Source organism: Guyanagaster necrorhizus, assembly GCF_019112545.1.
Source record: "Guyanagaster necrorhizus MCA 3950 unplaced genomic scaffold BT62scaffold_8, whole genome shotgun sequence".
NCBI lineage: Eukaryota > Fungi > Basidiomycota > Agaricomycetes > Agaricales > Physalacriaceae > Guyanagaster > Guyanagaster necrorhizus.
Genome location: NW_025064887.1, coordinates 1,214,589 through 1,229,762, shown reverse-complemented (window position 1 = coordinate 1,229,762; position 15,174 = coordinate 1,214,589). Strand labels below are relative to the sequence as shown.

Below are 15,174 nucleotides of genomic sequence, written 5' to 3'. Positions count from 1 at the left end.
GGAGGGGCGCGTGGCTAATGAGAACGAGCAGCCCGTATTGGAGCTTTCTGAAAAAGAGAAGTGTGTCCCTCAGGATCCCTCGTATTTTCCACGTTTAGAGAAACTCGGACACGGTGCAGAAAAGGAAGATCCCAGCACAGATTGAGGCCTCTGATAGCCCCGCAACTCTATACAGCTGTGAGAACAGATATCAGCAATTCACCGGCTATCCTCAAGGAAACAAAAGGGTTACAGTTACCTCTCCGATAATGGTCTTCACCGTATGCAGGCGGGGATGTGTGGGGTATTCCTCAAAGTTATCCCTGTCACACTGTCACGCATGTCCCATTTTTCTTCTGATCGAATGGTCAGCTGGTCGCGGTCCTTCAAATTCCAAAGCTGGACGGGCGCCCCCCGCGTCAGGTGTAATTATGCACTAGGCTAAGAAAGCTGAACTGGTCTTCCACGGGTTCCTCCTTGGCAGTACGGCACTGATTGACCGCCCCTCTTCTTTGTAAATACAGCTTACGGTGGCTTTATCATCAGTCCCGGCCAAATTTGGTTCACCTTTTGACGCGAAAGATGTACAGGTCATCCTTTTGCTACAAAATCTCTACCGGTTCTCTATTTAGTCTCTGGGATCACCTTTCCACGTCTATTTGTGCCGTCTCGGGTGTCGACATCAAGCCGACTGCTTTAAGCAGCATAGGTCCCAGGAACAGGCTCCGACTCGAAGGAAAACAAACCCCCAGATATCTCATGTATCTGCAGTATAACCTACGTGCAATGTTTCTTACCTCCCCGCTCTTTCGGACTGATGGGAGTGGAGCGCCTTACCTGTTCTCTGGGTTCCCTTTGACTGGCTCTAAATATTGGCCCCATCCAGTGTGTGGGCTACTTTGCTCGTCACCCAATGGTATGAAAACTTATACACAAGGTACCAGTAAGGTCTGCTTACTATACTGCGTATACTATTTCTCAGTATCAAATGTGAGCCGTGGTCGAGTCTTCCATGTTTTTATATCCCAATACTCTGGTACACTACAGCAGCAAACCTTCCAGAGGTCATCGCATTGCCCTGGTGGACCCCGGTCTCTGCTATACAGAAATCCTGGACTCATCGCTCCCGTGAGTCGTCATTTCTCCGCAGCGAAAAACCAGTTACAACTGATTTCCCCATCGATTTTGCTTTTCAATGGTCTACATAGATACTGCCGTTTCAGGCGCGAATTTTATCCACGAATCCGTATTCAGTTTCATAACCTGTGACGAACACCGCGTTCATTGCAAGGTTGATTCGGTCAATGCCGTACATTTAGATGCCGTCAGTATGCCCTGATCTTCAAGCAATGGGGATTTACCTCAGTGGCAGCAGGTGTATCAAATGCTCCATTCATCGCTGATCTGCTGGCTGCCTGTCCCACAACAGAGACTCGAAAAAAACAGTCTATATATGATCATCTGTACAGTGTCCTATTTTTATTTTTCCAGACTTTGCTACGGCCTTGTGTCCACGATCACTATGCCGCTAAGGCAATCGGCATATCCGAAAAACGCAATTGTCACATTGATATGCACTCTCTCTCTCTCACCACCTATCAGTCTTTGACGTTTCTCCACGCGTGTCTCTGAAATTCGGTGCTACTTTTTTGGTGCTACGGCACCTTTTGTCGAACGTTTCATTGTTGAAACGCTACCTGTAAGCGAGGGGGTCTCTAACCCTCAAAAGTTTTCTGCACAAGGTCATATATCCCCGTCGTTCGACTTCTTTTTATCCCGTGAACTGTCACCCCTCGGCCAGAAATTCTGAAGGAGTTTTTATTATCCGATAAAGATTCAACCGAACTGCTACGAGTTACAAAGACCGACAGTCTGAAGCTTCTCATGCACATGCGGTATTTCACGGTGCGCTGATGCCACTCTGTGTCTCGATCAAACACTGATGCTTGACAGGTTCGGCTTAAACAGCCATCGCTTTGTATCTTTCTTGCTATCTTCTTTCACTTGGTTCCAGGATGACGTCTCTCATGTCAAACCGGATGATAAGAATATGGCGTGTTTTGGGAGGCTTTTGCTCCCTTGTCAGTATTGTGACCACCTATAATTGTTCCCTGGGCATGCGCCTCCCTCTTTATCGCTCAATAGCAGGCCAGAGGCTTTCTCTCCTTGTGTTCATCGAAGTATGAGCGGTGGGGAAAGCATCCATCTCTCTCACGGGTCGATATCTGACAACTCTCCTCCATGTGGTACCTTAACCTGCTTACTCAACTGCACCAATGCAGGGGTATGCGACGTTATGGAACATAATCGTCTATCCCATAGACTTGCCATTGGAATTCGAGGATGGTCTGCGGATCCTAGTCATGAACTTTTCGCACTGGCGGTCTCGACAGCGAATATTTAGGCATCGCAGGGCCAATAACCATATGTGGGGCTACGCAATCTCGGCCGCATATCTCTATATGACTCCTTGCTTCTTTCTGGGATACTGACGACGGTGCGGTTCCTTGCCTTGTGCTCCTGATATCAACTCTTAGCGTTATTTTCAGGTCAGCTTTAGGGAGTCTCACGGCCACAACGCTGCTCGGTCCAGTCATATAGGGGCGTTCCACAAGCTCTTACAGTGTCTCATGGATCGTCCAATAGCCCCGCATGTGCCTGGTATGACTACCTTTATGGTGTCGTCATCCAGTAACTACTTATCTTCATGGTAAGCCGTTCGACTCAGTTCGTTTTGTTGCCGGGCATCATCTGGACACTGTTTTCCGACCGGGGGAGGCCTCTTCAAGGTGTGTTCTAGGTAATCCAACCGCCTAGACACGAAATCTTCACCCATACCAACGCGCCACAAGTAAGAATATAATTTATGAGACCCTGCGTCAAGTCATTACTTCGTTTTCTCATGACGGTCATACCCTGCCACTAAAATTTTGAATATTTTCCGGCGCTTCTTACGACCTCATGTGCGCTTTTCTTGAAAAAGCAGTGGTGAGCTTTACACTGTAACAATGAATATTCACTGTGCCATCTGCAGATCAGAGTCGCCTCACCATTTATGGGAGCCCTTGGGGACTTCGGGCACATCTAAAACGACCATATGCAATGCTATGCCCAATTCAATGTATATCTAATGTCTCCGGGCATCCAGGTCGAAATGTCTTTAAACAGTTCTCGGAACTAGGATTTCCTTTGATAAGAATCGAAATGAGCAAATGATTCAAGCTCACGAGAAACCTCCGGTGCCTCATTCCCAGTGCATAGTGACTGTTTGCTGCCGATCATTGCCCTGCCGCGGCATCAAAGGCGCCTTCATGAGCGGCTGATTTTCCGACTGAAGGACTTTTCATTACTTGTTGCCACTATATCGTCATGTGGTAAGTGCTAGTGGTGGGATAGGACAGGATTTTTCTTGATGAACGTTCGGTGCTTATCACTTTTTCCCTAGGTTGGAAAGCATCCTTGGAATGGCACGGTGTCATGTAGCCAATGAATGTCGCTGTCACAAGCCCAATCAACCACGGCTTGCGCCGCGTCTCGCACGATCACCAGAATAGTTAATATCTCAGATCCCATAAATTCGTTTCCTCGGCCGTGATGACGTCTGTTTTCTGTACTTGCCGTCCTCGACCTTGGAAGGTTTGGGCGTGGGTGCGTTGTGCCATGCCTGCGTGCAACTAGGAATTTTCAGGCCCGTGAAGAGTTCTACTTTTACTTCCTATCGGGGACGTCCGATTCGCTAATAGTATGTGGTTATCTCAATAGCGAGGACACGATATACGTCGCCTTCGAGCCAAGTCTTTGTGATCATATTCTGCTGTACTCCAAACGGGACTCTGCAATATGCGCCGCCTCCGAAGTGCGTATTGCTTCTCACCTTCCTCACAATATTAGGCATGGAAACGGTGGCTCCGATCGGTGTCAATTGTAAGCGCTCGGACCTTGATATTTTCAAAATTTACTTATTCATCTTTACGATTGGGCATATATAAGTTTCCTGGGTTCTAGGTGCTGGGACATTCTCGTACAACTGCCGAGGACCTAATGCTCTTACGTCTAAATTCGTGGAAACCATCCCGTGAAACTGAATTCGTCGTTCTTACGCATGACTGAGAAGTTCTCGCGTCAGCCATGCAAATGTCACGTTGCGCAGCGAGGGAATAACTTCGAAAGCAGGCACAAAAGTTGTTTCTTCCGAGGAAAAGGATGGTCAGAAGGTTTCGGTTCTATGTTTTTTTAGGACAGCAGTATCAGCCTGCGAAGGAGTCAGTGTTGCTTTCTCCTGTATCGAGTGCATTTTGTATCCTTAATTACCTAAAACCATATCTGCAGTTTTCTTTCCCGCAATGATCCGTTGTGACGAGTCAAAAGCGTCCAGTTGAACGGATCGTGAGTAGATCATGCCAGAATTGCACGCGCACGAGAGAAGGCAGTTTCCGGTGGCGGTCCTTTATTGGTGGATCACGTCTGCCAAGAGGATGAATGCTACAAACCCTTTAAGACTCTTGAAAATAGAGAAAATCAATGAGCCTGTGAAGAAGTGCACACCCCTTACAGATGATCAGGAAGGCCAAGAAAAAAGATTAAAGGAGCAGCTTTAAGTGCAGCAATCAGACGCAACGCAGAGATGGGTATCGGTTGTTGACAAAGTCAGAGAATAAATGACTTGACTTGTAAAGAAATCGTTAGTGCTTAGGCATGGCACTAGGAAATGTTTCCGCCGATGGCCAGTAAGGAAAGGGTGATCTCGAGAGCATACTTGGGAAACTTCTCCAAGTCCTTTCAAGGTTTAATGACGAATGACGAAACGTTAACCTTTAGAGTTGCTTCTTGATTGGGAAATAAGGAACCACTTTTGTCACTCTTTTCACAGAATCATGAGAGAGAGTCGGTGGCGCTCATGAAGACTAGACGACCGTCGTGTCCTAGGCACAAGGGTAATCGCCACCCATGCTGTGACAACTAAATGCATAGAGGATTCGGCACCGAGAGATTTCCACACATCAGCACGAGACGGATCCGAGGCTAAGAGCAAGACGCGCCAAGGGCAGATAGCGCTCAATAACAGACAGAAAATGACGCTGTCCTATTCGTCACCTGGCCATTGGCCAAGACGCATCCTTTTCAGAGACCAATGAGAGGACGGGGCAGTAGTATACACACTACTATAGCTTCCGCGACGCGGAATGCGGCGTCAGAACCTAGCACAAGAGAAAAGGCAAGTCAACAGAAAGGGTCAGGTGTTTCAGGGCTACAGACTGCGCGTCCGGGGATATTGTGACAGAGATCCGTGCTGAACAGGATAGATTTTACCACTAGTACTCAGGCCCATAAGGAATTAGGATATGATGAACGTGAGATTAGTCCCCCGAGATGAGCGAGGATAGATTAGCACCCGCACAACATACAGTCTCAGTCTGTAGGTCCCGATGTAAACGGTAAACCGCAAACTCGACTTTGAACCTGGTCAGGCGTCACGATGAGTAAGGTGTCACAAAGATGGGCTCTTCCGTTAATCTCGGAAATGATAATATGTGGCACATATCAAAAGAAACTGTAGGCAAAGCATAGTAGTAACGAAAGTGCAGTAGATGTTAAGCCCGAAGGTTCGGAGAACTTCGGACTTTGGGACTGTCGGACAATGAACAATTGTCCGGTCATGTGATCATAAACTTGAAACTCCGCTGCCATATTTGGAACTACAAGCTTGTAGTGTGCTTCTGTGCTCTTTCGGCGTTGGACTCTTACCACCATTCTGGTCCGCGATGAGCCCTCCACAACGTCCTTTGCTTGTCTTACAGCCATCTGTAAACACGACAACGTACGTATCTTTTCTATTGAGTGCACGGGAACCTACTGACGGCTTGCTAGCGTGGTCACAACGACTACGACTACGACGACGTACGCGCCAATACATTTGCCTCCGCTGCCGCCTCCGTCTTCGCCCAAAGATCCAAAGAATTACCCTCTACTTCATGCCACCCTTCCACAATCTCTCCGACTCTTTCCTTTGACGTTTCCTGGAGGCTCACGCGCGACTTTTCGCGACGGTGATGACGGTGATCATGAGATGCAGGAAGAGCAGGAGCTCGCTTCGGGCAATGGATGGCGTATGCTGAGACGCGATGAAGATGCAGAGCAATCCACCGTCGTCGGTCTTGCCGAAGCTCTTGAGCGTTATGGCAAAAAACGCTCGCATGCTGGCGAAGGCATGATGGAAGGCGTGGAATCCACCGCGGACATGGATTCAAGTCCACCGCCGCCCAGGAAAAAGGCAAGATCGGGTGGACTACCTCCCATCTCGACAATGAATGCTGCCGCGCCGCCTTCGCCCTTACCTTCACCTCATGGTTCACCTCCCCCAGAGACAATATGGCCGTCAGCGCCGCCAAGTGGCACATCCTCGCCATTACCACAGGCGCCTCTCCAACCAGACCTGTCGTTAACCACTCTTCTTACTCTGCCCTCCCTGGTGACACATTTCACAAGTCTACCTGCTCCCCTACAGTCTCATTTCTTGTTGACTCTCCTCCGTCATTCACCCCTACCTGTCCTGCGCACCTTGCATTCCGTTTTGACGCCCACATTAGCTCGTGATTTCCTGACTCTCCTACCCGCAGAGCTCGTCTCTCTCATTCTGAGTTTCCTCCCTTATGAAGCGCTGGCTCGTGCTTCACGTGTATCCAGGCCCTGGCAGGCTATAATAGACTCTGACCCCGTCCTTTGGCGTGACCTTCTCAAAACTACGAATATATGGTTTGGTGGGGAGTCCGAAAATGCATTCGCCAAAGCTATTCTTGCTCGTCGACAGCGAGAATATAACTCCATGACCTCTGCATTGCCCCTGCCCCATCCTTACAAAATACTATTTAAGTCTCGCCATTTAACCCGCACGCGATGGGTTCAAAACTCTGAGCCCAAGCACAGATCTTTCTTCGCCCATGGTTCATCTGTTGTCACATGCTTGATATTTTCCCATGGTCGTATCATTTCCGCCTCCGACGATCATTCTATTCACGTGTACTGTCCTATGACTGGCGATCTCCTTCGTTCACTTGACGGGCATGAAGGAGGTGTGTGGGCTCTGGCCGCAACTAAGGACATTCTTGTTAGTGGGTCGACGGATCGTACGGTTAGGATTTGGAATCTGACTACTGGTCGCTGTACGCACGTTTTTGGCGGTCATACCAGCACTGTACGGTGCCTCGCCATCGTAAAACCAGAGTGGGTAGACGTGGAACAAGAGTCTGGAGTCATAACAAGGGAGAAGTGGCCCAAACGACCTGTCATCGTCACAGGAAGTAGAGATCACTCCTTGAGGGTTTGGACACTTCCGAAAGCAGGCGAACCCGAATATCGTTGCTACGGCTCAGACGATGCTGACCTAGATCCCGCGGATGTCTGTGTAGGTCTTTAAGGTTGATTATTATCCTGTTCCGTCCTGACATAATTTAACCTCAGGATGCCGAAGAAAATCCATACCATAGATTACACCTCGAAGGTCATGACCAAGCCGTACGAGCACTCGCTACTAGGGGACGTACCCTAGTTTCCGGAAGCTACGATTGTAGTGTTCGTATCTGGGATATAGTCACTGGACAGTGCAAATTTGTTCTGACCGGGCACACTCAGAAAGGTTCGTATCTTTATGTTCTTTATTCATGGTACTCATAACACCTTTTCACAGTGTATAGCGTCGTCCTTGATCCAACACGCAATCAAGCATGCTCCGGTTCTATGGACGGAACCGTCCGCGTATGGAATCTGCAGACGGGGCAGTGTCAGCATACCCTGACCGGACATACTTCGCTAGTTGGTCTTTTGGGATTATCGCCTTCCTATCTGGTGTCTGCAGCCGCTGATTCGACGCTACGTATCTGGGATCCGGACACTGGCGAGCTGAAGCACACTCTTGCCGCTCACACTGGAGCCATCACTTGCTTCCAGCATGACGAATTCAAAGTCCTCAGCGGTTCCGATGGGACGCTAAAGATGTGGAATGTTCGCGACGGTACTGTCGTAAGAGACTTGTTGACGGGAATTACAGGAGTATGGCAGGTGGTATTTGAAGGCCGATGGTGCGTTGCTGCAAGCAATAGGAATGACACTACGGTCCTGGATGTTTGGGACTTTGGGAGGCCCGACGATGAAGACTGGATCGGGGAGCCTCCCAACTGGACATATGATGAAGACTTCACTGACGATGAAGAAGACGAGGGGGAGGGGATATTCAGCATCCGGGGTGCTAGTGAGATGGATGATGAAGATGACGAGCAAGAGCAAGCCGATGTAGATGCTATGGATGAGGATCTGATACCCTCAGAGAGCGAGTCTGTGGGTGACATTGAGATTGACGACGAGCTGGACACTCACGCTACATTCACCCGACGTCACCGTCAAGGTGCTGCTAAGGAAACCGATGAAGGAGATCTTGCCCATGCGTCGGATGATGAAGAAGTGGACGGGGTCAGAGCCTCGAGGTGGGCGTCGGTGACTGCGACAAGCTCTTCTAGTAAAGTGCGCTTGTCGACCCGTCGTAGTGCGACCTCTTCTTCGGCTGTGAGCCACACAAACCTATCGAACGAAGGATCAAGCCGCTGCCGGGCACGAATTCATGGAACGCGACGACGATGATGACAGGTATTCTTTCTTTTTCGTATTCCCTAGAATACCTTGGACTGCCGACACAGTAGGCTTGTTGGCTTGTCCATATAATTTTGATACATATATCGTCTACTCGTTGGGATTTTAGGTTCTATCCGTTACCCTCATTGCTCTTCACGTAATGTACTGCTACCATTGACCAGGATCTCTCTCTGTTTTTTCTATATTTCAATACCTCAAGAGGACGGTGTATAGTGATCTGACTACAAGATCCCGGTATTGAGAACGAAATGGCTCGTATACACGTGTTCAAAAGTCGAATACACGGGAAGGAGGCGGGGTGTGCCCAAAAAGCCAAGCCTGGAAGCAGGTAATGATGGCCATTGGGTTGTTTAAACGAGCCGAGCTTTGTGAATTTTCACGTCTTCTCGTGGCCTAAGGTTGACATATTCAGCGAATGAGGTTTCGTGACCTGCAAAGAGAAAAACATACCGATCTTGCGCATCAACTGCTACTGCCCCCAGACGCTGGACCACCCTCATTCCGGAGCTGACCCTTCCAAAGATGGTATGCTTATTATCCAAGTACGGAGTGGGACCTAATGTTATGAAAAACTGAGAACCTGCAGACCAAGTCAGCATCCCAACTTGAAGAATACGGTCCCACCATGCCCTACCATTACTATTCGGTCCTGAATTCGCCATCGCAAGTATTCCGGCGCCAGTAAACCTCAGCTCCGGATGTATTTCATCCTCACTGCTTCCTTCGTCAGACGGAACTCCGCGGCGATACAACCAACTCTTCGCACGTACAACTTTTGCCCGTAGATGCTCGTCCCCCCACGTCCAGTTCCCGTCGGGTCTCCTCCTTGAATCATGAAATCCTACGGGAGGCGATTGGAAGCGATTCACCAGTCGACACATATCCCAGCCACGCACGGAAATGATTCTGTGGAATGTGACCCCGTTGTAGTACCCACGCTTGGCGAGCTCTGCAAAATTTTTGCACGTCTGGAAGCTGAGAAAAGTGGTGGAAGGGAAGAAAAGCGCGAGAGAGAGGTACCTTTGGCGCATGATCAAAGTACAGTTCGAACTGTATGTCTCCTAAGCTTGTTTCGAAAACGACTGTATCGGACATGTTCGAGTTCTGACGGAAAGCAGAAATCAGCACAGCCACTCACGCCGGCGGGTCCCTTCAAACGAACACCACTTCATTGGCTATGCGAGCCGTTATACAGCGTGTGTCTTCGGCGTCGGTTACAGGTAATGATTTCCTTCCGACTATCTCACCCTTTGACCATCACGTTCCCCCCCCAGTTGACAACGACCTCGTATCTAAAATATCTCGAGGTTTGATGGTCTTCATCGGTATAGGCTCAGGTCTGTTACCCACCACTGACCTCGCGCTTTGCCATCTTTGATTCAAATCCAGAACAGATGATACTACCTCCGACGTCTCTTCCACGATTAAAAAAATGTGTGTGCAACTTTGTCATTGTCTTCGGCATACATTCACTTTTCCGAACTTGCGCCGTTCGCTCGATTTTTTCCCTCGAAGGTCTGCCACAAGCCCTTGTCTTGTGATCTCCCTCTCAGTGACTCTTCGGACTTGGCCAGTCTGTCGTTACGCGTGTTTTCAGATCCGACAGATCCCAACAGGATGTGGAAGGCCAGCGTGAAAGATATACAAGGGGAAATTCTATGTGTTTCGCAGTTTACTTTGCTGGCAAATACTACCAAAGATAAACCAGATTTCCACCTTGCGATGGTTCGTCATCCGTCGGGGGTACGGACGTCCGAATTCCCTGGCTGATAATTTTCCTCTGGCAGTCTACAGATCCCGCCCGCGGATTGTACGGTACCTTTTTGGATATGCTCCGGGACGCGTATGTCCCAGAAAGAGTCAAAGGTACGCCCTATCTGTCGACGCAATATTCCGACCTTGACCCGTTTGTTTCAGATGGGAAATTTGGGGCGATGATGAACGTCAGCCTGACAAACGACGTAGGTCTCCTGGCGCCAATTCTTACAATCGGAGGCGTTAAACTTTGTATTTAGGGCCCTGTCACGTTCACCATCGATTCACGGAGATACCAGTACGTCGGCGACTCTAGTGGGAATGCCAGTGCGAATGCGAAGGGAGGGGCGAAATCGAAGAAGGGTGCCGCCCCTTCGTCTCTTATAGAGTCGTCATAAGAATTCCAATTGGCAAACCTTGTAAAGATACATACCCGAAGCCGCAGAGGAATTAGAAGCTGATTCATACCGTGTCCAGGTTATGCTGGGTTCGGATTAGATGGCGCTAACCAGCTGTAGTCAGCGACCTACAATGTGACAAATTTGAGGATGGTTCTTACAGCATCATCCGTCGACCTCAAGGCGCTCTTATGTTGGCGCTGAGTTCAAATCACCTCTCCTCGACTAAATCTTCGTCTTTGGATATATCCCTATTGCTCTACGAGGCCACGTAGCCAGTCCTCGCTTAACAATGAGGCGTAAATCGGAACATCGAAATTCTACCAACATAAGAGATCCTCAGTCACATAGCCACCGTTCATCCCATTCGTTCCGGAAGACTACAAGTATTGGCCTGTACATGTTACTTATGCACTATAGGACCTCACTCCGCCTCTTCGCTACGAGGCGCACCGGGCGGCAAGCATCACTCAGCTGGAGCTTCGATATTGTGGCGTTCATCCCCGAGTAAAACGGGCTTTCCCAAACCAGGCAACGAACGGAGAGACCTCTGCAGACGAAAATAGAATGGCGCTCAGTCGTAAGCTCCACACTCAAACAATAGGCTCTGCTCCCTAGCAGACCACATTCAGCAGATAAACGCCGATTCTGATTCTCCATCACCCGAAACCACAATCATGTCACTAGTACTAGTAGACTAGCACATAAGGATAGGTACCATCCGTGTTTGATACATCGTCATTATATCCCAGTCTTTAATATCACAATTCATCTTTCAAGAGTAGCGCAAAACCGCGAAACCATTCCACGAAAAGGCACAAAGTAAAGCTAGCATGAGTCGGCAGGAGGAAAGAAAGAAAAAACTGATATCACGTAGAGAAGAGCCCTCTTATTATGGTCCAGATTCTAAATCCATGAACAACGAGAAAGGAGAGAACATAAACAACCTATATCCCATTCTTACAGTGCGGAGATCTCTCGAATTATATTCAGGACCCGCTCCTCCGGATACTTGTTTTCCAGAGAAGTGAGTATTGGTGGGATAGCGTCCACCTGAGAGGTGGTCGAGCCCTGTCTTTTCAATGCAAGTAGCTACCATTGGCTCATTAGAAAGTGCTCCAGGGGAGAAATCATTCATATGCTCACCGCATTGCCAAGCCCGACAAGGCCACGGTAAACAACTTCCGATTCGTTTATCTCCAGCCGTAGAAGCTAAAACAGAACGATCAACGCTTATCCCTACGGAACTGCGGAACACATACCCGAAGTGTCAATGTGATGTGAAGCTCATGCTGGTCTGGAGGTAACTGTGTGCGGAGGGCTACACATGAGATGCTACGAGCTCGTCAGAACAATCGACATTAGGACAGAGGATGACCGTACGCACTTGAACAAAAGAGAAGCCAACGGGAGCCGGTTTCTCTTATCCAACACAGGAAAATCAACTGCGTCCAAAGCTTGCAATATCTAAAAACGAGGGTCCGTGTCAAAGAAAGCACATCGTGTCATCAGATATTGCGCCATACCCCGTTCGGCCACGTCTCGTCTATCTGGGCTTTCTCTTGAAGCGTATTCGCCAGAGCCCTCAAAACAAGCGATACATTTGTCTGCCGGTCCCTGCTTAAAGGGGCCACCCAAGGAGAGTCCCATTCCCCGGCCGTGAGCAGAGTCTGTAAGAGCTGGTTCCTTGCACCGGATGTTGCGAAAACATCCGGGCAGAACCCGGTCATGAGGCGAGCTAAATCAAGAACTAAAAGGAGCAAGGTCCAGTATCAGTGCGGGCATGGAGGGGGGTGGCAGTAGGCCAGAAACAAACCAGGGAACAACTGCGACTGAGGCCATCTTTCTAGGATGTGTGAGATAGCATCGGCATGTGAAGCAGACATCAATGAGGGTCCTGATGACGTCGGCGAAACCGTTGACAAATAGACAAAGATATCGTCGACAGCCGTGACCTCTTGAGGATACATGGCCAACGTGGCAGTTGACTAAAATTCGTCAGTTAAAGGCAGGAAGTTAGGGGGCAATATACACCAACAATTTCATGGCTCAGACTATCATTGAACTCGAAGAGTTTGCTTTGCATTGCAGATACGTTGGCCTGCTTGAATGTCAAGGGAGTCGGCTAATAGACAATGAGCATTTGAGCGTAATCGCCTGGTCAATATACCTACAACTGGCAGAATTGACGGTTTGGGCGGCGGCGGTGCGCTCTGGGGTGGTGCACCGGAGTACCTTGACGCGCCAGTGAAAGGATCCATGTAGGCAGAAGAGGAAGCAGGTTGAGCCGTCGCGGGAGTGGAAGAACTCGCCATATACCGAGAAGCGCCGGTATAAGGATCCACATAGGCTGATGGAGGGCCTGAAGCGGGAACAGAAGCAGCAGAACTTCTATACCGGGACGCACCTGGTAACGAGGTGAATTTTCTTCAACCCAGGACATCAAAAAATATGATATTACCCGTAAATGGATCCACATATTCCTCTCCACCGGACCCCAGATTTACACCGGAGGTATTTTTCTCGATGAACCGTACCACCTGATCGATATAGCTTAGTGGTAGGTCGTTCTTTTCAAGGAACCGTTGGGCGGCAGCATATGGGTTTTCTACGCGGAAAGTCCGTCCGGCGATTTTCATCAAAAAAAAAAAGTGCGCACCCGAGGCGTTATAAGGGAGCTTCAAAGGAGGCACCCCGTCTTGAATGTCAACGTCAAATACGTAGTCATACTCCTTGCCTTCATGGAGCTGTCGCCGACCCTGGCCGACCGCGTCAACAACGTCTCCAATTTTTTTCCATGTGAAACTAGTGGCATCCCACTAAGCCATCCTTAGAAACCAACGACGCGGATAGGTTCAATAGAAAAGCGTACCTCGTGTGCTTCGACAACATTACCATTCCGGATCATTTTGACCTTACCGGGCGCATCACCTTATCGACAAGGTTATACAGAGTGAGAAGTAAAAAGTTTGCGCTTACCTGGAGTACTCAGTGCTTCTGGGCCAGGAAGGTCACTTTTTTTCACATCTCCTACCTGTTGGGAGGGAAGAGCTTGACTAGCTACAGCGCTGTCGTATGCTTTCAAGTCTGCTTCTGATGCCCAGCGCTCTTCGGAGGCACTGAATACGCGCACCACTCCATCACTACAGCCACTAACAATGTCACCATTAGGCATTGAGGATACAGTCCATACGGATATAGCAGGGTGTGTGATGACTTGGGTGCATTCCCCGTCTTCAAAGGACATACTGAATAAGTCTGACAAATAGAAGAGAGGGAAGGATAAAAGGGCACCTTTCCAAACACGTACAGATCGGTCCTCGCCGCCGGAAACGATGTCACCGTTAGGTAGTACGGATAGGCTGTAAACAAAAGATGTATGACCCGATAATGAATGAATAAGGTCGCCACCAAGTGTCCAAACACGGATTTCGCTGTTACAGAAGTCAGTATCAGCACAACCCTAAAGAGAAGACTGTACCTGTCATTTGAACAAGAAGCAAAGCCAATGTCAGGAACCAGAGCCAAGCCGCGAACGGCGTCACGGTGTCCTTTGAAAGTGGAAATGCATTTATGTTGTTGCCAGAGTTTAATGGTTTTATCCGCGGATGCTATTCAAAAGTATGAGAGGAGTGAGTCAGAGGAATTTAGATAAACGCACCCGTTAGGAACTGCTCTTCATCGACAGCCAGGACAGCCCACACAGACTGGTCGTGTCCCTTCAAGTCGTACGCCAACTGGAAGGATTTCCATACTTTGCCCGTCCTAATTCGCGGTGAAATCCGTTTCTTTTCGTGAAGCCAAATGTAGCGCACCTATCCCACGAGCCCGATATGATAGTACCGCCAGCCGACACATCTAATGCACAAACATTCTCCGAATGACCCAACAAAGTGTAATCGGGATCGTCCTTGGGAGAATCTAGCGAGAAGACGTTAATCACGGTGTCCTGGCCGCCAGTAACAGCATATCCTTGTAAAGAGCCTCAGCGTATGTTACCCAGGATGGCGAGCAAGGAGTTACCCTTCGAATTCTCCACGGATGATGAGATATACGCCACCGCGTTTACGTATCGCGACCCCGCACGCAACACCGACTCTGGAGCAAAGGGCGAGGACGATGAAGAGCGTTGCCACGAAATCGCGGTGGAATCTCTCGATGCAGACAAGACGAGGTCGTTCGTCGGTGCCACTACGCCGCGCACCTGCGAATAATCAGTTCGCCTGTCAAGCGTAATGAACGGTAACAAACATCTAAAGTATGAGCGGCAAGTGTAGCAGAAAGTTTGTAGGGCATATTGCCGAGAGTTGTCCAGATGAAAGTAGATAGAAAGAACAATGAGGGTACAAATGCCGATCCGAAGTTGGCAAGTGAGAACAGAAATGGATACCCCGGATAT

The 15,174-nt window shown here is 49.1% G+C and overlaps 5 protein-coding genes across 5 annotated transcripts; 3 read left to right on the top strand and 2 right to left on the bottom strand.

The window, feature by feature from the left end:
* Positions 1 to 428: 428 nt before the first annotated feature.
* On the top strand, positions 429 to 2,471 carry BT62DRAFT_1074755 (uncharacterized protein; the record flags this gene model as incomplete). Its single annotated transcript, XM_043179044.1, has 5 exons — positions 429 to 895; positions 1,027 to 1,107; positions 1,188 to 1,307; positions 1,781 to 1,884; positions 2,262 to 2,471. Exons 1-5 carry the CDS (start codon positions 562 to 564, stop codon positions 2,469 to 2,471), a joined length of 849 nt encoding a protein of 282 aa, XP_043041766.1. The 5' UTR covers positions 429 to 561.
* A 3,235-nt stretch (positions 2,472 to 5,706) lies between these two features.
* On the top strand, positions 5,707 to 8,891 carry BT62DRAFT_986245 (WD40 repeat-like protein). Its single transcript, XM_043189994.1, has 4 exons — positions 5,707 to 5,797; positions 5,848 to 7,381; positions 7,438 to 7,612; positions 7,664 to 8,891. Exons 1-4 carry the CDS (start codon positions 5,742 to 5,744, stop codon positions 8,608 to 8,610), a joined length of 2,712 nt encoding a protein of 903 aa, XP_043041765.1. The 5' UTR covers positions 5,707 to 5,741; the 3' UTR covers positions 8,611 to 8,891.
* On the bottom strand, positions 8,664 to 9,724 carry BT62DRAFT_986243 (uncharacterized protein). The gene is made up of 6 exons (XM_043189993.1): positions 9,643 to 9,724; positions 9,519 to 9,590; positions 9,393 to 9,463; positions 9,257 to 9,336; positions 9,073 to 9,202; positions 8,664 to 9,015 (listed from the first exon to the last, which is right to left on the bottom strand). Exons 1-6 carry the CDS (start codon positions 9,715 to 9,717, stop codon positions 8,973 to 8,975), a joined length of 471 nt encoding a protein of 156 aa, XP_043041764.1. The 5' UTR covers positions 9,718 to 9,724; the 3' UTR covers positions 8,664 to 8,972.
* Positions 9,725 to 9,806: 82 nt separating this feature from the next.
* BT62DRAFT_930350 (uncharacterized protein) lies at positions 9,807 to 10,930 on the top strand. Its single transcript, XM_043185911.1, has 7 exons — positions 9,807 to 9,842; positions 9,897 to 9,959; positions 10,017 to 10,056; positions 10,197 to 10,347; positions 10,410 to 10,488; positions 10,540 to 10,583; positions 10,638 to 10,930. Exons 2-7 carry the CDS (start codon positions 9,935 to 9,937, stop codon positions 10,773 to 10,775), a joined length of 477 nt encoding a protein of 158 aa, XP_043041763.1. The 5' UTR covers positions 9,807 to 9,842; positions 9,897 to 9,934; the 3' UTR covers positions 10,776 to 10,930.
* A 476-nt stretch (positions 10,931 to 11,406) lies between these two features.
* BT62DRAFT_966183 (phospholipase A-2-activating protein) lies at positions 11,407 to 15,160 on the bottom strand. The gene is made up of 18 exons (XM_043188806.1): positions 15,027 to 15,160; positions 14,799 to 14,979; positions 14,591 to 14,747; positions 14,437 to 14,540; positions 14,257 to 14,386; positions 14,070 to 14,209; positions 13,755 to 14,009; positions 13,648 to 13,706; positions 13,435 to 13,594; positions 13,237 to 13,383; positions 12,950 to 13,182; positions 12,814 to 12,900; positions 12,592 to 12,763; positions 12,302 to 12,525; positions 12,163 to 12,242; positions 12,038 to 12,110; positions 11,922 to 11,987; positions 11,407 to 11,867 (listed from the first exon to the last, which is right to left on the bottom strand). The coding sequence occupies exons 1-18, from the start codon at positions 15,069 to 15,071 to the stop codon at positions 11,736 to 11,738; spliced, it is 2,445 nt and encodes an 814-aa protein (XP_043041762.1). The 5' UTR covers positions 15,072 to 15,160; the 3' UTR covers positions 11,407 to 11,735.
* Positions 15,161 to 15,174: the final 14 nt, after the last annotated feature.